The sequence below is a fragment of the Saccostrea cucullata genome, unplaced genomic scaffold, assembly GCF_032062105.1.
Source record: "Saccostrea cucullata isolate Sc308-1 unplaced genomic scaffold, CSIRO_AGI_Scuc_v1 ctg633, whole genome shotgun sequence".
Taxonomy (NCBI): Eukaryota; Metazoa; Mollusca; class Bivalvia; order Ostreida; family Ostreidae; genus Saccostrea; species Saccostrea cuccullata.
The window spans coordinates 102,363-125,402 of NW_026922319.1; the positions used below are offsets into that span (position 1 = coordinate 102,363).

At 32.9% G+C, this 23,040-nt stretch overlaps 2 protein-coding genes and 1 long non-coding RNA gene across 6 annotated transcripts; 1 reads left to right on the forward strand and 2 right to left on the reverse strand.

Moving 5' to 3' along the window:
* The first annotated feature begins 570 nt into the window (after positions 1-570).
* On the forward strand, positions 571-6,100 carry LOC134261608 (uncharacterized). Of its 4 annotated transcripts, none has more exons than XM_062744033.1 (11): positions 572-1,353; positions 1,867-2,033; positions 2,088-2,178; positions 2,504-2,627; positions 2,899-3,136; positions 3,336-3,855; positions 4,025-4,211; positions 4,439-4,696; positions 4,837-5,008; positions 5,294-5,442; positions 5,551-6,100. In XM_062744033.1, the coding sequence occupies exons 1-11, from the start codon at positions 919-921 to the stop codon at positions 5,721-5,723; spliced, it is 2,514 nt and encodes an 837-aa protein (XP_062600017.1). In that variant the 5' UTR covers positions 572-918; the 3' UTR covers positions 5,724-6,100. The 4 variants fall into 4 exon arrangements, with proteins under 4 accessions (XP_062600015.1, XP_062600017.1, XP_062600016.1 ...); XM_062744032.1 differs by having other exon boundaries at positions 574-1,353; positions 1,867-1,982; positions 2,034-2,178; XM_062744034.1 differs by having other exon boundaries at positions 577-1,353; positions 1,867-1,982.
* A 395-nt stretch (positions 6,101-6,495) lies between these two features.
* On the reverse strand, positions 6,496-12,762 carry LOC134261605 (uncharacterized). Its single transcript, XM_062744027.1, has 2 exons — positions 12,551-12,762; positions 6,496-6,712 (listed from the first exon to the last, which is right to left on the reverse strand). Exons 1-2 carry the CDS (start codon positions 12,760-12,762, stop codon positions 6,496-6,498), a joined length of 429 nt encoding a protein of 142 aa, XP_062600011.1.
* A 7,008-nt stretch (positions 12,763-19,770) lies between these two features.
* LOC134261601 (uncharacterized) lies at positions 19,771-20,520 on the reverse strand. Its single transcript, XR_009990852.1, has 3 exons — positions 20,480-20,520; positions 20,151-20,196; positions 19,771-19,832 (listed from the first exon to the last, which is right to left on the reverse strand). It is a non-coding gene; the product is annotated as an uncharacterized LOC134261601 (long non-coding RNA).
* Positions 20,521-23,040: the final 2,520 nt, after the last annotated feature.

Genomic DNA, 23,040 nt, shown 5'->3' on the forward strand with positions numbered 1-23,040 from the left:
TCTGTCAACCAAAAAAAAGGGAGAGCTACAGTTCTGCAGCTATAATGGAATATAGAATAACTTTAAATGCCATAATAGAAATATTTTTTTATCTTCTTTCTTTAACAATTAAATTCATTATCAATTAGACCTACAGTGAATTTGTTTATTGTCCTGTCATCTGTCGTTTATGGTCTTTATCAGGAATAAATAAATAATTTTTAGAATTCGTAATTGCTGTCTTGTGGTTTTATGGTACCCTACAAGGTGTTTTTTTATCATCATGCTGGGTGCATATGTTTATCCCTAAATTGTCGATTTACAGATTGACAACACAATACCTCCTTTAGTCTTTAGACAAAAAAATGTCAACTTGTACAAAGATGTGTTTAGTCGGATTATTATATAAATGAGAATTTGTTCCCACTTTTTATTACATTGAAAACAAACTTAATTACATGTACGGTAATACTTCCTAGCGATCACAATTTTTAGGCAAGATGACTTAACCTAAATGTATGCATCTTCACAATCAAGTAAATTTTAAAGGGTAATGGAAATGGGTAGCAATTCTTTTATATGTTTTAGAGTTTGGCGAAATAAAACCAACAAAAAAACCGCAAATCGAAATCGATGCAAGTTTAACGGAGTTATTTGGGGAAAACCCAAATTCACACCTGAGCGACTTTGTGAATCGCGCGGTTTTGGTCCTTGGCACCCACAATGCACTAGTGTGACGTCACTACATGGACCGACCATTTTGAAAACAAAGGAGAGAGTGAATTTTCGAGGACGTTTTTAGAGCTTTATTTATATTTCTAGTGACTTTTGTGAACTTTTGTTGTACAGCGATCGTAGTATGTAGTGTTTAGTTTGTTTAAAATTAGTTTTTAGAATTTTTTCCATTTGATTTTTGTGAAATTTTTGTGTGAACTGAGGATGTCGGAGACCCCCGTCCCCAGAGCAGATTCCAGAGGAAGACGATGTGTCGCGGGCGGCTGCAGCAACACAAAGATGGAGGGAATTAGCCTACATTACTTTCCCTTTGACAGACCTGCCGTTTTGCGAAGATGGATACAGTTTGTACAACAGTACAGACGAGATTGGAAGGGTCCCTCGAAGACGTCCACGTTGTGCTCCGTCCACTTCACTGAGGATGCGTACCCTGCCAAGTACAAGATTATGGAGTCGGTGGGAGTGACAGTGCCCAGAAAGGACCTCAATAAGGATGCCATTCCTACACTGCAGACGAAAGTGGGCCCTTCCACCACACCGGCATTGGCACTTGGGAAACGGAAAGCCCATCCTACGACACCTCTTACTAGCACCCCGAAGAAGCCTAGGAGGGCTTATCTCAGAAGGGAATCCAAAAGAGTAAGTTAATTCAATCATTTATTTTTCTATTATTAAAATATTTTTATTTACATATAAATATAAGTGCTGTAATCATGGTAATCTTCATCATCTCAATACTCGTGCAGCTATTTTGTCCTGTCAGGCATCACAATATCAAATAGCACAGTTAAATTATGTGTACATTCAAAATTCTATGCATCTGATGTATTTGTTTAACCAGATTAACACACACTTCAGGGGTGCGCAATTACAAATGTAAGATACTAGCCCGTCGGGGTAGTGGAAGTAACAAAGTTACTAGCCTTAGGTTGCCACTTGCCAGTCACTATCCCATTACCTACCGAAAACAATCCATGTACATGTATAAGTATAACATGAAGGTTAAAAAACTACTTAAGTTGAAATATATGAAACAATTAATGGCTAACCGTTATTTTAGCAGTTTATCACTCCTTTTTTTTAAAGTAAATTTATGACCAAAACATTTATTTTAAAGGATTTGTGAATATCAGTTTTAAAATTGAATTGTAGATAGTATTAGAGTTTGAGCAGGCAAGGAGAGAGTCCAAGTCCGACACCCTAACTGAAGCTGGCCGTGACGGATGTAATCCCCAGGGGGTTGAAGGCACACAGACAGAGCAGCAGAGGTCTGACGATACACGGCAGCAGGGGTCGGGTGATGCACCAGAGCAGCAGAGGTCTGACGATATACCAAAGCAGCCGGGGTCTGACAATACACCAGAGCAGCAGAGGTCTGACGATATACCAAAGCAGCCGGGGTCTGACAATACACCAGAGCAGCAGAGATCCATTAACACACCAACCATTGAATTAGATGAAGAGGTAAAATTTGTACACAACCTTATATGCTTAAAATATTTTCATTGTTGTGAAGCTGACAGCAAATTGAATTTAATTTTATGAAGCTTTTAGGAGAATTAAAGGATACTTATCATTGGTCCTATATTACATACCTAGATTTTGGGCAGATTTGTTCATTATGAGCCACAAATAGTTCCCAGTCAGAAGTATTTATTTGACAGAAAAGAAAAAAAAATCATATGGGGAAAAAAAAAGAAATGTTTTGAAAAAAATTAATGTTTCCTGCATATTCTTCATGCTGTGATGGTCATTATGTATATTAAAATTTTATGTCTGATATTTACAGAGATGTACCAATGTCGTAGAGATGGTTGCAAAAGAGACAAGGACTGTAGGGTGCCAACGTTCCTTGACTAAGCCAATGAGAAAGTCCCACTACACCCAAACCAAATGGAAGACCAGCGACAAAGGTATTTTAATTTATAAATATCAGTTTTCATGCAAGGGGACTCGATGTTGAATAAATAAAGATTAATATCTAAGGAATATTTGTCGAGTAAAGCTTAAGTTAAACAGTATTGTGAGAATTGAATCAGCTAAGTTTGTTTCAGTCCCACCTGTTTTTTTTTTTTTTTTTTAAGAATTTGTAGTTTCAAAAAACCCAAGTTATTTTTTATGCTTTAATGTAGGCTATAATGTGTTTTAAAACAATAATGTGCATATTGAAATTATTATTTTCAGTGGTGCAGGCAGGTAATCCTGTGAAGACCAGGGATGTTGGAATTGCCTGTGAACTTCTGCCAGCTCCTCCCCTAAGACGACTGGGAGAACCAGAGACACCTGTACTACGTGAAGAGTGTGCAGACACAACGTTCTCTTCTATTGGTACAGATGACGGTTCAGATGAGGAGGACGAATCAGTTCACGACGACTCATTCAGTAGCATTGACTCAGAAGATCTGCTGGAAGCCGACAGAGGGTAATTATATTATAGATATTATTTCAAGTAATAATCAATAACTTGATGACATGATGTACTGAAAAAAATGAGAACAAATCCACTTATATTTCACAAAGTTATAATTTAAGTCCCATTTTCATTTATTTCTATGTAATGTAGTAGTCATGATTGAGAGTACTATTGTGACAGCATAATTTTGACCTCTCTGCATTTTCAGGGATAGGAGAGGAATGAAGTTTATAGTGTACCATAGTCAACTCATGGATCTCTTTGCAACATGCCCAAGATGTGCCAGCCCATCCTTGGCAGACATCGTTCACTCAAAGGGAACCTTCATTTCTGTTCGTCAAGAGTGTGGATGCTGTCGTTTCAGCAGAATTTGGTCAAGCCAGCCCCTTATTGGTGCCATCCCAGCTGGGAATTTTGAACTGTCATGTGCCATTTTGTTTTCTGGGTCCTTGCCGACAAAGTCCATTCGGATGTTGCAATTTATGGACATTGCTACAATCTCAGTGAGGACCTTCATGAATCACCAACAGCATTACTTACATCCCACCATTCTTAGTGTTTGGAAGAACCACCAGAACCAGTATGTACAGCAGATTCAGGACTCTGGTCAGCCAGTTCGTTTGGGCGGAGATGGGAGGGCCGACACTCCAGGTCACTGTGCCAAGTTTGGCAGCTACACGGCCATGGATTTGGACAAAAACATCGTCATTGATGTCCAACTTGTACAGGTATTTACCATATGATACATGAAACCACTTATTCTAAAAATAACTGTTTACAGAAATGCAATAATTCTTATCTAAGTGATAAGTTTAAAAAAAAATAATTAAAAAAAAATCATGTTCAATAGTATTTGACCTTTTAAGGTAAACTAATGTAACTTTTTTTACTTATTAGAGCAATGAGGTCGGGGGAAGCTGTCGTATGGAGAAGGAAGGGCTGATAAGAGTTGTCCAATTCCTACAACAGAACAACATTGAAGTCTGCCAGCTCATAACAGACCGACATCTTCAGGTGGCGAAATGGGTTCGGGAGAATATGCCAGACACTACACACTATGTGGATGTTTGGCATGTTGCAAAAGGTTTGTGACATTGCTTTCTTGTTTTTACAATTAAGTTGAATGCTAAAATTTTATAAAGTAAAGGAAGACGCTAATTTATTATAAAACTCTATCATTTGTATTAAAATTGTCTCAAAAAGGAAGGACAAGTGTCAGATTTTGTAAACTTCTATGTACATAATTGTCAGATTTTGTAAAATTCTATGTACATAATTGTCAGATTTTGTAAACTTCTATGTACATTTAAGGTCTGAAGAAGAAGCTGACAGCCCTCGGCAAGGAAAAAGACTGTGAGAGGTTGATGGAGTGGATCAAGAGCATTGTCAACCACCTGTACTGGGTCCCCACTTCCACACCAGAAGGCAGCAATGAATTGAGGTGGGAGAAATGGGTCAGCGTCTTCAACCACATCCAGAACATCCACGAGGGACATGGTGATCTCTTTGAGAGATGCGAACATGCAGAATTAGACGAAGCTGCACGACGGAAAAGATGGCTGAGACCTGGTAAAGATTTTTCAATTCCTTTAGAACCTTATTGCAGTATTGTTGATGAATTTGTTGAAGAATTGTATTTAAATCCATTATCTTTGATTATATTTATTTAGATTGAATTTTGTTAAGAGTGTATTTTTCTCCTTTCATAGGTACCAAAGTAGTGGAGAAGCTGGAAGCCATCATCACCTCAAGGCAGATGAAGAAAGATATTCCAATGCTTTCACCTGATGTTCAGACATCCAGTCTAGAGGCCTACCATTCGGTGATTAACCATTATGCCCCAAAGATGAACAAGTTTTCCTATCATGGGATGCAGAGTCGGTACGGAAAAATTTGATGATACACATGTATTTTTATTGAACAGCTATCTCTCTATGTTGTTGGACTAATGAAACTACCGTAGTTGTCTTGGTTTCAGTTTCTACTGTGAAGTGTATTGTTATTCTCAATGATAGTTTGTGTTTTGTTTTTTTGCTATCATTTGTGCCATATTTTGATAATGATTGCGGGTAAAGTGTGAATGGGATAGGTAATTCTTAGGAACTTTTTTTTTTCATACTTTGTAAACAAAATATGCATTGCTGAATATTTACTTGTTTCTTGTAGATTGCTCATTGCTGCAATGCATTTCAATGAAAATGGACAGAATCTGCAGGCTACTACAAAGGATGGTAAACCCAGGTACAGCATCACTTTCCCAAAACAAAAGAAGGGCGACTACACAGTGAAGAAAATCAAAACAAATAACACATATGGTAAGTTTAATCAGTTTACTTGTAAATTCATATACTTAAAGCACATTTCAATAATAGCTAGAAAGATATACATGTAGTTCATCGAGTCATTTTATGCTCTTATTACAGGATACGTTGAGTCACTCATGGTTGAGGCTACTTCCCGAGTCAGGGACACTCCAATGCCACGCTGTGAGCCTGACGAAATGCCAGATGATCCACCTCCACTGTGTGCGGATTTCCTTCATCCGGAGAAAGATGAGGCCATCGATCATCACGTCACTCGCTTCCGGCGCAACTAAACCCGGTATAGTGTCCATCTTCCTCAGGATAAGTGGTGCGGATCTTATGGACTGCACAAGCTGGGAGAGGTACCCTCACTTCCTTTCCAAGCCATCCCCAGCACCATCGAACCAGCTGCCGATATCCGATATATCTCATGCGCCTACAACATAAAGATAATTTGTACTTGTTATGAATACTTGTTACTGTTTTTATATATTAATAAATATTTACATAGATATTTTGTTGTTAGCTCTCTCTGTGTTGTATACGTACACTGATTTTGTTAAAGAAAATTGTTTGTTTTGTTTTCTATTCTATATTTTAAAATATACATTTTTTTTTTATTGTTATCCTGTATTCTTGCATATTTGATGAGTTATTATTTTTTGTTAGCCTTTTTATCATTGACACTTTAACTATTCAGTTTTCATTGTTTTGTTTTTTTTTTTGTTGTTTACAATATAATTGTAGTGATAAAATTGTTCAAGTTTGACCTTTTTTTCCTATTGTTGTGTTAATGTTTTCATTTTGTTGAGTTTGTTAATATTTTTGGTTTTATTTTCTGTTTGTATAAATTTGAGACATTGTGAATTATCAAACAATTTGATAAGTTCACTGTGCAATTTTGTCTCTATGTTCAATAAACAATGAACAGCCAATTAGTCTTATTTATGTTTCATTTCAAGTTTATAGTCTATGTTCCTCATGTACCATATTGTATGGTTTGAGCGAAATAAACTGATTCTGATTTCATTTTAACATTTATTTCATTGAATTGAATCAGAATTATTACCCATTAGTTTCCGGAAGTTCTGCATACTGCTGTCTATACGAATGGTATGCCGTCCTCAAAACAGAAGGGTGAAGACATACTGGGGAGAACCCATTGTGCTGTGTAATGCAGTGTCGATGGTCTTCTTCTGTCACGCATCTGATTTCTGGTATCTCCTGGCAGCATACACACTCTTCTGCATTAGGCATCGCAACACACTGCTCGCAAGTGCACCTGTTGACAAATGAAAGCTATTTTAATTCAGTATAGGAATTAAAAGTTTAATAGAAAAAATCTGTGATATTTCTGTTTTCAGATGATGAATAAGTCATAACACAAGTACATCTCCCTCCGCAAGCCCCATTTACTGTGGAGTGCAGTTTTCTGTACTGAAATTTCGTTCCCAAGCAACCAACTCATAAACCAAAAATTGTATTTGTTAGAAACTAAATGCAGAATATTTCTAGTTAGGCCAAAACAAAAAATACTCTTGTTTCCTGTCACCCGACCTACCCTACATTTTACCCTCCGACCCTAAAAGTTTTTTTTACATTTACATTTTTTGGGTTACTATTTTCCTAAAATACTAAAGTTGACCAACAATATTTACATAACTAATACATCATAAGTGTACAGGATACCTTTACTTTATAAATCTTTATTAACAAACTTTGGTCTGTAAAAAATATCATTTTCTTGTTATTACATACTATATGTTCTGCATTCATTGAGTTTTGAAAATAAATTTTTTTCTCAAATATAATTTTTTTTCCCTACCTACATACTCTAATTTATTTGGTCAGGGTACAGGAAACAAGATTATATTTTCTTTTAGCCTTACTTCATGCTATTTTCAAAACGGCTTAAAAATGGTTGATACTGGTTTTGTAATGTAACAAGGGAAACCACAGTATAGGCACAGTGTGTTCAAACAATATTATACATAGGTCCAATATTAAAAAGTCTAAAAATAATAACGAAACATTTAGCTAAAAGAAGTATATAGGGTAAGGGCCATTTAAGGCCCCCACTCAGAAAATGTTTATCTTTACTATGGAGAGGGATAAGGCAAGGATGTTACTAAAAATATATAATTTAATTTGATCAGGCGTTCCGTTGCCATGGAAACCGTCGTCAAAATCATACACCTTCAGACCTCTAAATCTGGCATCTAATGCCATCTATTGTCATTTAGATACCAACTATATTGTCTTAAGTTAATGATAGTATGTATACTTTAGGATATGTCAAAGTGACTATTTTACTAAAAAAATTATATTTTTAATTTAATAGGTATTCCGTTACCATGGAAACTGTATTCAAACTTATTCCATTATATCTGAAATTATGGCTTTATTGACAATTAAGAGATCTGTAATTTTGGTAGCATCTATAAAATGTTCCATAAATATTTATATTTTGGATACCCTAAGATGATTTTGTACTTAGAATTATATCAAATTGATAGGCAAGTCCGTTGCCATAGCAACCATTTTGTACAAACTTATTCCCTTAGATAAGTTTTTGTTGTTGTTTACCAAACAAAAGCAGTCGTTCATTTTTTTAATACAATTTTTTCCGATTTTTTTTTCTTTTTGTTAAACTTTATATTTTGAGGAATAAAGAAAACAAGATATGATTGTTAAACTCTATTCGCCCGGCGGCAACAAAGTTCGAAAAAGCTATTACAGCATATAGGTTACAGTCAAGGTCACAAGGTCTTTGACCTTGGTGTCATTTGAAAGCACTTAACTTGTGAAGTATGCATACCAAATATAAAGTCTAGTGAAGTATGCATACCAAATATAAAGTCTATCTCCTATGGTTCAAAAGTTGGAGCAAAAGTTCGAAAAAAACTATTTTTAGCATATAGGTCACAGTCAAGGTCACAAGGTCATTGACCTTAGTGTCAGTTGAAAGAGTTTAGTTAGTGGAGTATGCATTCCATATATGAAGTTTCTATCTCGAACGGTTCAAAAGTTAATGCAAAGGTTAAAGTTGACAACAGACAGTCAAACAGATAAACAGACAAACATACAGACAGGACAAAAACAATATACGCCCCAAATAAATTCGGTCGCATAAATATTTAACATTTTAACAAAAACTTGGTATTGAGGGACGTGGTTGTTGACAGGAATCAACTTGTCTCTCTTACAATAAGTCTGTCCGTTAATGCAGTCCTTTCCGATAATAACTTTGTAACTTAGAAAAATTAGAAGTTTATATTCTAGTACATGTATACATATGTACGGTTGTATATTTAAGACACGCAATTATTTTTTTTTAATACCAGAAAAAAATTATCTTGTGAAAACGACATAATTATCTTGTGAAAACGAGATATTATCTTGTGAAAACGAGATATTATCTTGTGAAAACGAGAAAATATCTTGTGAAAACGACTTATTGTCTTGTGAAAACGAGATAATATCTTGTGAAAACGAGATATTATCTTGTGAAAACGAGATAATATCTTGTGAAAACGAGATATTATCTTGTGAAAACGAGATAATATCTTGTGAAAACGAGATATTATCTTGTGAAAACGAGATAATATCTTGTGAAAACGAGATAATATCTTGTGAAAACGAGATAATATCTTGTGAAAACGACATAATATAATAAGTCGTTTTCACAAGATATGTCGTTTTCACAAGATAATATCTCGTTTTCACAAGATAAATTCTCGTTTTCACAAGATAAATTCTCGTTTTCACAAGATATTATCTCGTTTTCACATGATAATATGTCGTTTTCACAAGATAATATCTCGTTTTCACAAGTTATTATCTCGTTTTCACAAGATAATAAGTCGTTTTCACAAGATATTTTCTCGTTTTCACAAGATATTATCTCGTTTTCACAAGATAATATCTCGTTTTCACAAGATATTATCTCGTTTTCACAAGATAATAAGTCGTTTTTACAAGATAATATCTCGTTTTCACAAGATAATATCTCGTTTTCACAAGATAATAAGTCGTTCTCACAAGATAATTTTTTTCTGGTATTTAAAAAAAAAATAATTGCGTGTCCTAAATATACCACCGTACATATGATTTATGATTTGATTAAATCTCTAATTCAAAGTCTTGTCAAAAATTGTTATACCATAATCATTTATAAAATTCAAATCACTGGCAGATGAAAATATGAAAAATGCTAAGTATTAATTGGATCTTATCAATTATCATTTTACGGAGGAATTTATTTAAAAAAAAAAAAAAAAAAAAAAATCTGTATCATTCAGCATAAATTTGCAATATGGACATTAAAATTTTGCATCGCGTGATCATATTTGAAATGCAGAAATAAGTAGTGAAACGACATATTGACTTATATTTTTTATATTTATGAATTTTTAATTTATGATTCTATAGCCAAAGTGTCGCCCGCGTGACGCAGTAGATAAAACATCTTTCTCTAGAGTCGCCGCGAAGTAAGGAGTCAATCCTTACGTCGAGGGATAGAATCCCACCAAGGGACGTGGAGGCCGGTCCTTCGTTTAAACTGAGGTCCCGTGTGTAGTAGGAGATGGCACGAAAAAGATCTCTCGCTGGTCAATTGCCCTAAGTGCCGAGTATAGGTTAGAATCTGTTGCCCTTCATCTGCAAGTGGTGGTATCTCAATATAAAGAAAAATTCTCAATAGGGACATTGAAAACAATCTATCAATCATTTTTAATTTTTTCTCCATTGAAATCGATGGCCTTTTCCTATTAACATGTACAAAAATTCTAGTATCAGAAAGGGAAGATCGTGTAAATACTGCCTCTAATACATTGTTAAAAAATTCGAAAGGCATAATGATATAAGGTTTTTAAAATTAAACATAAAAATGTTAAAGAAAACAATACGAATTCATGTAACTGGCCATTGAGGAGATACACTGTACACAAATTCAATGAACAGGTTTGTTTGAATTTTTTATCTACCCTTTCGAGAACTTATTTTTTATATTCGAAATCTTATGTCTCGATTCCGATGTGAGATTTGAACCATGTACTTAAGGATATTCTGCGCTATACTCTGCAACTCATGGGCAAATGATTTAACCACTGAGCCACACAGGTGCACCAATAGACCTGGTGAAATATCGGAATCTTGTCCTGATATCATAGAGGGAGAAGGGTGCAATCAGTAAAATATACCGAGTAATCAGTAACTTTCTAGTCTTCTGCCTCACAATTTCAAATTAATTTCAACTGGTACAGTGTACTTTTTGAGATTTTTCCGAGAAGAAATACAACTACACGTGTAAGAACCTTGATTGTATTACAAACTACGAAAGTAGCAATGACACATGCCACTTTCTCAACACTCAAAAATATGTATTTTAAAACTTCCTATTTGTACAGTCCGGAAAAGAAATCACAATGTTTTAACTAGTTAATTAAAATAAAAAGGAAATAATTATTGTAATATTTAAAAAAAATAGTTTAGGTAAAAAAAAACAATATCATGTTGAGTGTTACTGCAGTAATCAGTAAAAAAAATGTTAAGAGAAAGGGTATATGACCTTATGTATGTGTACATGTATAATGGGTCCTTCTTACTATTATTTAATTTGATGATTCACACTATGATAGTTTTTATAATAACACATTAACCCTAAAAATTCAGAAATTAAATTAATGAACTTTTAGAATTAAAAATGTGATGCATTTATACTGTTTGTTTGTTTGTTTGTTTGTTTTTTTTTTTGAATATATAAATAAAATGTTGATTCAAAACTTTTTTACTATTTATTTTTATTTAGGCCTATTTATTTATTTATTTATTTTTTGTACAGACAGTATAAATAAGTTAATTATGCAATAAAATTAAATCATAGAAATATTAATATTATTTTTGTTGTCTATTTGAGTATTTGTACTCAACATTTATAGAAAAAAAATATTTTAGTTGGTTTTATTGAAATTACTAATGCCCCGAACTTCTTAGAATAACGTTGAATTTTTTACGCGTCTGGTTGGCCGTATATTTGTTGCCTTGTAAACAGGTAAACAATGAACGATATAGGAAGAAATGACAACGTATAAAGTAGATATGGAAATATGCACACACATTGAACGTATTTTAACATGATCAAATAATTTTACAAAATGTATACTGTGTATATATTTCTTCTGTGAACTGATTTGATGTACAGTAGACGAAGTTCAAGCGATTCGAAGATCAAACTAGATCATCGTTTTCCTTGTGATCCACACCCGTACATTCACACATCAACAGATCAATGTCGATCCCGATAAAATATATTCTTTAATCATAAATATGTTTCAAAAATAGATATGTCTCGAACTTTATGTCGAAAATATACATGAAGCAATCGATAGATGATGCTACCTTCGAAATAAAAAAAAAATTCAACACATGTCAACAACGTCGTCGTCTTTCTCCGTAGATGCTTGTGACGTCACGCGAGTCAGAAAGTGCTATTTTTCTCAAGGTTTTTTTATTTTTTAAGTGTGTGCGACTTTATGAACAAGATAAATTTTTTGAATGAAGTCTTTCTTTGAAAATATCTTTTACGTGTGTAAATATCTTTCTTGTTCAAGGCGTCGCACATACCTGAAATCGCCGATAACAATGCTAAAAATGCCACTTTAAAGCGTTTTCTTGTAAACTTTGTCACTTTAAGCATTTAATTGTCTGCATATTACTTAAATCAACATATCAATTTAACCATAAAAGAAAAGTATAAATTCTAATCTTTCAAAAAATATCAATTTCATTGGGGTATATTGGCGTTTAAATTGTAACAAAAACGGGGGCCAAACTATGATAGAAACCCTATATAGTTCTTTAGCCAACATAATTTATAGGAGGGTTATCATGATCCTATAGTGAATGTGATTTTTTGGTAACAGATTTGCCAGTAATCAAACAAAAAGGTAAAAGTCCGATGCCTTGAAGGCAATCACCTTTCAGCAGAAAATGTTCATAGTTCAGCCATATCCTAAGTAAATTACACAATTTATGTTGCTTTATATGGTTATTAAGTCTAAATATTGGACTACATATGTCACATTAAGCAATCTAATTGGAAAATATGCCATTTTCTAACCAGTCAGTATTCCCCAAGCGCTCGTCCTCGCTGGGCTGTATGTCGTCTTCATCTACCAATTCCTCGTCAGAATCGGCTTCTGGCTCAAACTGGTAAGGTCTTGTACCAAGTTCGATACCCACTCCATCTTGTTCATCAAAAACTGAAGATCCATCTGACATATCAAGGCTGATATCGTCGTTGTTGTCGGAACTAATCTCGTTGAAATCCATACTAATCCGCCTAATCTGTCAATGTAGTGACGTCACGGCGATATAGCCTCGTTTTCGATCGATTCTATTTTTGCTTGATTGGATTTTCATAACAGGTAAAAATAGACGCTTTCAACGGGCAATAACTCCGCTAAATTTGCATCGATTTCGATGCGGTTTTTTTTTTGTTGGTTTTATTTCGCCAAACTCTAAAACATATAAAAGAATTGCTACCCATTTCCATTACCCTTTAACTTTTAAGATTTCATTTTCCCCCAAAATACATATGTTTTCTCTATGCAACAGTGGCAGCCCCTCCCCCAAACATTAACATATTTATTATAAGAACGTAAAATTAATGTACTGATGCATGGATTTTTAATTTAAAATGTCCCGATTGTTACAAACATTTTTCTGTATTATTTTCTCATGCGCAAATATGTATGTGCATACATGTAAAAGACCCACGAATGTCTCCTTGATAATAAAACGGAAGTAATGAACAGTCGAAAGATCGTTTTAGTCAACATGAGATCGAGTCATATGTCTTTGCCCTTTCAAAAAGCTAGTTCAAGTTTATGTATATACATGTAGTTGGAATATTTTTGTTTGTACTTAAAATTTATGATCTCTGGTATAACAATGGGAACTGAACGCCATGGATAAAATACGTATAAAAATGAGATGATTTTTATTTAAATTGAATCAAAGAATATGTAAACTTTTAGAGACAGTAGATTATTTGACATCTACTGAAAGTACATGTATCAAAATTACAAGTCCTGAACAACATTTTATACAGTCCTGATAATGTATTATCTATTTCATAAAATATTGTGGTAAAGACACCAGATAACATTATATTAAAAAGGGAGTTGGGTATAAATAATTTTTCTTACATTAGATTCATACATGTAAGAATCGTTTAATAGTGCAATATACTAGTACTTGAAACATATTAAAATTTACTAGCCATTTCCAGCGAAGTTGTGGAGGTGTCTATTGCCACACCGAGTAAGTTCCTTTTCGAAATCTTATAATTCATTTTTAAGAAAAAAATTTTCCCTTGTTACATTCCCATTAATTCATGTGATTTGGCTGCTTTGTTAATCTTGTATACCTTGAAAATATTGCATTTTAGGTTTTTTCATATTGATAGCATTTTTACGTCATTATTTTCCTCGCGTTCTTATTATTTATAGTTTTATATTATACAATTATTCTAAATAAATATTAGTAAATATTTACATACTTTTACTTGTGTATCTGGTTTCATAATATATATTTTTAAGTATCCTTTGTTTTCTAAAAAATATCTATTTTTTAGCTGCAGAACTGTAGTTTTCCGAAAAGAAAATGTATTGAACCGGTCTGTCAATATATATCTTTTCGGAGAGGTACATTTCTGCAGCTATTATTTTATGTCATGTCTATTTTCTCCCTTATTTCTCCTAAGATCAAAATTGTTATTTTTATTCCGACTTCTTTGTATCGCCAAACAAAATCAATCAATAAACATTTTTTTGGATTATTTTTCTAAGATTCGAGTTTCATCAGTATCTATATGATATTCAGATTAAAGACAAAACTTCATCATCGGCTATGTTAAAAATTAATTCTTTTAACAAATTAAATTATTTTAATTGAGTTTAAATTTTTCTTTCAAAATAATTACCTTTAACAGAAGAGGCCTCCACGTAGCAAGGGCTGGACAATGGTATCAATTTATTTTCATTAATATCAAATATTAAATTTTCCACTGTAAATAAAATTCCGATACATTCTCTCGTTTGAATTTTATTGGTCATGAATTAATAAAATTAATTTATTTTACGAGACAAAAGTTAATAACACAAGAATAGAAAAGTAAATAATTGTATAAGACCAGATTAAAAATGGGGTGAAATGACCCAGGTAGGAGAGAGAAATGACCTACCGTGAAATGGTGGGAGAGAGAAATAACCTGGGAGGGAAATTTTTTTAGAGAGAAATGACCTGACACCTACCAAGCGGCCACATATTTCACAATTCTGGAAGAAATCATTTTGTTCATCATAACCATAGTTTATCGGCTGAATGCCCAAAGGAAGACAAGACAATTTAAAAAAAAATGCGTTTTCACTGTAAAATTAATGGAAACCCACAGAATCTGTTACCCAGGGGGAAGGAAATTCACAATATCCACCCCAGCACCAGAGTACCTGACCCTTTGACCATGGATTTCGAAATTTAGTATATTACAATCATGCCAACAGACTTACAGTTTGACTGCTTGATGTCCTGTAAACAAGAGGGAGATTTTTTAAAATATTCCAATGGTTTTGATGCTTTAACCCCATCATCAGGTCCCAAGGGGACAATGACCTTGAAATTCAAAATTTTTGTTCCCCTTTCTTCATTGATGCTTCATGTAATGGCTTAGTTAGAATGATCTAACTGTGCCTCGGTACAAGCCCTCACCACAGTGAGAATACGTCCCCATTTCTTGCAATGTAGCAAATCGGAGCGGATCCGCTCCGAAACGATTTTGAAGAATAGAAAAGGATTTGCACTGGAAATATGTACCAAATTAATCAAAACAAACCTTTTGGAGATTGCTTATGCCTTTTATCCTAGAAAATAATCCATCTAAAGACGAAAATGCAATTAATTTTCTCAACGTTTTTCTTTCGCTTCAAATTTACCTGCCATGTTTACTTTTGGAACTCTGTAGATTTTTCGTAGTAAATGCACTGATTTAAAGAGAGTACGAGTTATCACCCATGTTTCTTTTGCTGCATTACGAATACACGGAACGAATTCGATCGTTAAACCATGTACGTAGGATATCATTTTAACGATAGAACGTTCTATCTAGTAATGACTAAAAGCCAAAAACTGTCCATAAAGTCAGATACTAGACGGTCCGAGGTGCCTTGGCGCCAAGGATAGTCTAACATCTGACAAAATGGTCCGTTAGAGGTTTAAAACTTATTTTACAATAAGAAATAGTGTCTCATTGTCAGCACAGAAATTAAATTAAAAGGAATGAAGCTAATTTCAACTTATTTTATCCGATTTAACATAAACACACCTCCCAACCTTATTAATATTCAGGGTCATGAACCCCAGAGAGCATTCATTGCATCAGATATTTTCTTTAAACAAGGAAAGACAACTCAAGATTTTCTTTAATGGTATAGTCAGTTTCTTTTTCAATTTATATACATTTAAATTGTGGAAAAAATTGGGGGGGGGGGGGTAGTGAGATATGTTTTATCTCATTAAGATCACTTCTGGTCAAGTTTATGTTGAATAAGTAAAACATTAACACAGTGTATTTTCAGTATAAAATACTGCAAAGGTGTATGAATGTGTTCACTAAATTTCTGTTAAATAAATACAGGTAAATTGAGTTTCAAGTATACCTGATTTCACATAAGTTGCATATAGATCTGCAGCTACTAGTACATATAAATATTTCTGGAAGGTATCTATATACATAATTATATTCAGTTTTTATTTTTTTCTGTTAACTGAATTCAACAAAAATAATTTAAACTGATATGCACACCATTTATAAATCATGACTCATACTGATAAAAATTCAAAGTAAACAAACAGCATGCAATCATGTTTTTATTTACAAGAAATTTACTAAGCACTACATGTAGACAGACAATGGAATGTTCAACAATAAGTTGTATATTACACTCATATGTTATAATAAAGATTATGCTGTTTAAAAATGATGTAAAAATTTATATATCAATATTTAGATACCCTTCGCAAGATCTCCAAATTTTGACTATTTTTAATAAACAAAATAAAGTGCACATGTACATTCTTAATATTTTTTTTTTCTACTAAAAAAAATTAAAGTTCCATTTTTTAAAGATAATCAACCTTATAATGAAATTCATAGTAAAAATATTCAAGTGTTTCTTTCTTTACTGATCTGGTTTAAAATACTTGTGTAATTACAATATGTAATTCAAACAGTTCAAGCATGCAATACTAGTGAGAACAACATGTAGCTATTACCTCCCTTTTTTTGCAAACAATTTCTATACTGTGATTGAATTAAAAACATCAGTTTTAAGTTATAAATCTTATCATTTTATAACCTATAAAGTCACCTGCATGGCACAGTGGCAAGAGCATCTGCTCGAGAGTTGATCCATAAATTGCTGGTTCGAAATCCCAGAATTGGACATGGATGAGACTGTATTTACAGAGGTCCTGTGTTGCAGTAGGTGTTATTGCCAAAAAGATCCATCATTGCTCAATTAACCATGTGTGCCAAGTAAAGGACAAAATTTGCAGCTCTCCACCGACAAATGTTGGCATCCCCATATGAGTGAAAATTTCTCAAGAAGAATGTTAAACAATGTGCAAATAAACAATAAACTATATGGAGTCTTTGAATATGCAAATTCTTTTTTTCTGAGATAGGGTTCCTCAAATGATGTTAAGATATGGTTCATAGGAGTAGAAATGCACTGTATCATCCCAGCTAGTCTTCATGAATTCAGCAACCATTTGTTATATGGCCTGAAAAATATTATACAAATATGGACTCAATATAGGTCAATATGCATTTATAATGACCCAGGATGACAGATATTGACCGAAGATACATGTGGTATATCGACCGAGGGCGATAGCCCGAGGTCGATATACATCATGTATCTGAGGTCAATATCTGACATCCTGGGTCATTATAAATGTATATTGACCGTGTATTGAGTCCATATTTATTATAATATATAAATAATAATTTCCCAAATTTAATAGTACAATGTATATATTTTCCTAATGTTTACAGAGATAGTATTAACCATAAATAAGTTGAATGTAAGTGTTTCAGAATTCATTGAATATTATTCAGAGAAAATTGTTTCGATAACTAATTTTAACCCATATCATAATAATAACGCAAGATATCTATCTCAGAATAACACAGAGTACCCCCTCCCCCAGATTGAGAATCACTCTCGTTTTCACTTGCAGAGGAAATGCATTGACAAATTATAAATACCTGTCTTCTAAGATAAGATCCAATCTTACATTGCATGCTTGTCTTCATTTTTTAGTCTCCGTAATCGCGTAAACACCGTCAAATCTCTAATCACCGAGTGGAAAAGTCGAACTCAACCATGAAATGGTATGTGTTCTAAGTATTACTGTATTCCACAAAAATATTCACAGATATCCTTGTAATTTTTGTGTATTATCAGCCTCATAGTTCTTCACTATATCTTTTAAATTTTCCTCACCTACAACTTGCGAACTTCCATGTTTGTCTAAAGCGAAAGTGAAAACGAGGCAGCTCGTGCGAGTCATTATTCGCTTTCAGCGGTCGTTAATAAAAAATAAGTACTTTTTATTGACCAATCAGAATACCACATTTCACAAAGTTATATAATATAAAATGTTAATGCATTAACATAAAAGTACATGTATATGATTGATATTTTTATGATTCATCATAAATTAATTGAATCAATAAAAATAAAGTCACACTTGTTATCTTGAAATGCTCATGGGACTGCTGAAAAAAAGAGATATTCAAGAGATTCAAGGTAAGATATATAGAAAAAAAATGTCGTTCAAGGGACTTTAAAATGACTTTGATATCTTAATGTGTTCAAAATATCACTCAGTGTCAACTATCAAAGATATATACCAAATTTCAACTCTAAAACAGAGTTTACAAAGTTCATATACATGCATGCCATTTACAGTTGCTAATTATATCTAATCATTGTTCATTAAGAATCTGCATGAGAAGGAGATATGCGCAAAAAGAGGAAATAAGTTAACAAAAGTAAATCATATAATTATATGCAATTCCAAGTGTTTGCAAATCATTCGTCCAATTTGTAATACTGTCATGAACGTCAACATACCCTAGGTAGTCAAAGATTTTTTATTTTAAGATACTCTTGTTTAACTGTATTTATTTAGACTGCACTATATTGACTTGTTTCCCAACAGTATACATTTTTCACTTATCTGAAATCCATCATTAATATCTTGATGAGAGTTATGCCTCTTTTCTATAACCCCAAAATATTGCTTTCTTTCTGAAAATTGTAGCTTTTTTGACCTTACATAGATATCAAATAAATTATCCATAAAATAGGAATTTAAATTATGAAAATTATATTATTTTAATGTCTACTTAACTTAAAAGCCAAGAAATAAACAAAACGATTTTCCAGTATTTACATAGTATTTACATAGGACTTTCAAGATAAACAATTTGTTTCTAATTACGGCATATTCATTACCCTTGATTCTGGGATTCTGCATTCAAAAATGATGTATTGTGGCCCTGATAATTTTGAATAGATTTCATAATAAAAGGCTTCAGCCTTAAATATTCCAGAATAAAACTTTGACCCCCACTGTGGACCCACCATACCCTTTAGCTATATGATCTGAACAAATCTAAATCTGCTCTTAACTATCTCAGAGTGACTAATAATGACCTGCTTCTTCTTGAAAAGAATTAAGATTTAAATTTTGTCTATGGATTTCTATTGTTCTCACTATTTTATTGCTGTTATCTATTTACATCAATAACATATCATCACCACTAATCAACATACCTCTCTTTGGACTTGACATCCTTTCCTCGTGGTTGAAGCTTTCATCAGATAATTTGTTTTGTTATAGCTGAACTACAAATATGACTAATATAAAGTTAATACAATCCTCTACATTATTTTAATTAATCCAAATAAAATACAAGCATTTGAAATAATGTGGAAAGAAAACTGAATGAAAAATACTGTCAAATATCAATGCACTACATATAAATCAGAAAAATATGTAATGCAATACAGTTTTCATAATATGCTGATTATGTATCAGCATAATTTTCAGTTCATCAAATTGATTGCTGACTTAGACAACCAACTGCAATGTTTTCTGATTCTGAGTTAATGCGCGAAGACAAGTGAGTCAGTTTTAATTTATACATGTATTTATAAATTCTCTTTTAATGAATTTTCTTCTGCCTTTGAACTTACATGTACTACCGGGAATATGCAGCATGCTGATGTGAGAAATTTTTCACCCATTCTTTATTATTAAAGTATCTGCTGAAATTAGAACAGAATGTGATTAAATCTTTTGAGAATTAAACAAAAACAAAAATCACTGATGCATGATTTTCAATTATATTGACCCTTTTATCTCTCTCTCTCTCTCTCTCTAACTATATAATTATAACTTTACACAGGATTCTTTTACACACTGATATACCTGTACATGTAGATATTGGAGTTACTGGGCATGCTTAATATTTTTTTTATTTGTTTATTCCAATCAGCATGATCAGGATGATGGTAATTAAATAATAATTTTGCATATCAAATATGTTATCATTTTATCCTTACATTTACATATACAATATTCACAACAGGCAAACCTTGAACTTGCACATCACTGTCTTCAGAGTATATCCTACAAGAAACATTTAATCATTGCACATTACAAATGAAATGATTTGATTTTCTTTTTTATAAAGTTTATATTTGCTTTTTTTGTTTTATTTTAATGAAATTATAATTTTTGTGCATTTAATCTAGTAGCCTGGGAGTGGGATAGTGATGTTATGATGATCTGACCAGTAAAAAGCCTGAGTGAGCAGTGAAAGAAAACTATTTCTAGCCTGGGCCTACCATGATTTCACATTTGTGCTTCATTATATACATTTTTTAAATTCAGTAATGATTGTTTATTTAACCTTATAGGGTCAATTGTGTTATTTTTGTCATACCTGGAGATAGCTGTTCAAAATGTACTCTACAGCTGTACCTGCAATAGACAAACAAAAAAGAAAATTACTTTTCATTTAACACATTGAAATAATTAAACAATATGTAAATTAAATACATGTATTCTTACAAACAAAAATGCAAAACATCAATGTAAATTATCTTTAGCAAAATCTTTTCATAACACAGATTGATGCACGCATGCATGTAATTTATTATACCCCCGCTTGAAAAGCGGGAGGGTATATTAAGTAATTGGTATGTCTATCCGTCTGTTATGCTTTGGTGTACCCATCTCTTATCCGCTAATTCCTCTAATACCACTGAGTGATATATGATGACTTTCACAGAATCTATATTACATATTGCAATTGTGCATCTTCTATTTTACTTTTTGATCCGCCACATATTTGGGGTTTCCCATAGCAAAACATGGACACAGTCATTATATTCATATGAGAATTAGCAGTGGGTATCATTTAGTGTCAGAGCTCATTGCTGACACAGTACCTCTAGTTTTATAATATTTATACTATTTTTCAGTAGCTATCTTTACATGGGCAATACTCTCAAGAATTTTTCACTCACGTGGAGACGCCACCACTTGCTGGTGGAGGGCTACAAATTTTGGGTGAGGGTCTTTGAGGTGGGAGGAATCTTTTTTTGTGCCAGCACCTACAGCGACACGGGGCCTCGGTTTATACGGTCTCATTCAAAGACCGGTCTCCACGTCCCACAGTAGAATTGAATTAGCGACATAAGGATATTGACTCCTTACTTCTCTACTCTAGAGCAGACGCTCTAATCACTGCACCACACGGGCGACAACTGCATATGTGAAGTTTCATACCTGATATATACACAAATATGTGAGAACTGCATTGACATCATCTGATAATAAATTCTATGATATTAAATTAGAAAAGTAACAACCATATTTTGATCAGAAGACTCTAGTGAAAACTGCATGATTGATATAAATAGCTGACACTAATGTAAACAAACCTTTAATTCTTTATCCAGGTACACATGTATATGTGTAGAGGAAATTCGGAAGGACTTCTTCTGCATACAGAATTAAATTTTAGTCTCTTGGTATTTGAAAAAACACATACAGTTCTCACAAATCACTGGGTATTGATAAGTAAGAATAATGACTTTTATATGCGTAACTCTGCATATGCATGCAGAGTAGACTACCTTACAAGTAGGAACGAACTATAGTACACCTGCATTTTCTCTTCAATTTTAGACATGCTATTAACAGAATTTGACAAACATGCCCTAAAATATTAAGCCATTTTGTGCTAGAGGTAGTCGAAAAAATAAATGAAATTCTACTTACGAGTCTTTTTTTCACTAAATCAATGTATGTGGGTTAATCTTGACCATCACAACTACTCCCTTCCACGTGGAAACATGTTTACAAAATCGAGAGGTGCTGTTTTGACACTTTAAAGTACAATAACACTTGACAGAATAAGAAACTGCAAACCTACTTTCACTTTTCAGGTAAAGAAACGTTTGTTTTTCAACTTTTTGCAATTTACAAATTTTATAAATCGAAATAACATAAAGTTTTACCTCTTTTTTCATGTTGATTTTCTCTCTTGATTTTCACCTGTAGCATGTTGGTCTCGCTGAATTCTCGCGAGGAAAGCTGTTCGGACGTTTACGGATTTTGTTCATATTTTATTACGTTAATCTCCGAATTCTTCCGATTTATGCTAATGAGGTTAGGAGGTGTGATAAAGCGTAAACTGCCCCAAGTTATGTTATATCGGATAACATAAGTTGAAATAAGCTTCATTCCTTAAATGAAATGATGTGCATTCCTTTTAACAATTATTTGTTACCTATTCATATTCTTGGTGTTTGATTATAATTTTTCTATTAAATATGATCTTTTTTTAAAGTAAAAGTACAATTCCTGATAAATAATTAATCTGAAAGTAACCCCGAACAGTCATTTAATTAATAAGTCCTTGTAAGTGCAAAAAGGTCAAGAATATGAGTATCGGTAAATAGCCTATCTTTAATTAGTTAGAGGGGAAAGGTATATATCTTAATATTTTTTTATAATCATTGGGCTATGTTCTTCATCATATTGAAGATTGAAAACATTGTGACAAAGACTTCCAAAAAATATTTACAAATGTAGGGTGCATAATTGAATAAAAATAATAAAGCTCATTTGACTATTTTTTTAAATGTGGACTTATCAATAAAAAAGAAATTATTCTTTTGACCTTTACCTAGGAGTTTGTCCCATTTTACACAAAAATGCCATTTATTTTGGCCATAACTTTTAAGCGGTAGATACTAGTACTCTCATATGACATTACCTTACATTGGATGCTAAAAACTTTGACCTTTTGACTTGACCATGGAGTATCCGTACTAATGATTTTTAGCTCACCTGAGCTGAAAGCTCAAGTGAGCTTTTCTGATCACATTTTGTCCGGCGTCCGTCTGTCTGTCTGTAAACTTTTCACATTTTCGACTTCTTCTCTAGAACCGCTTGGCCAAT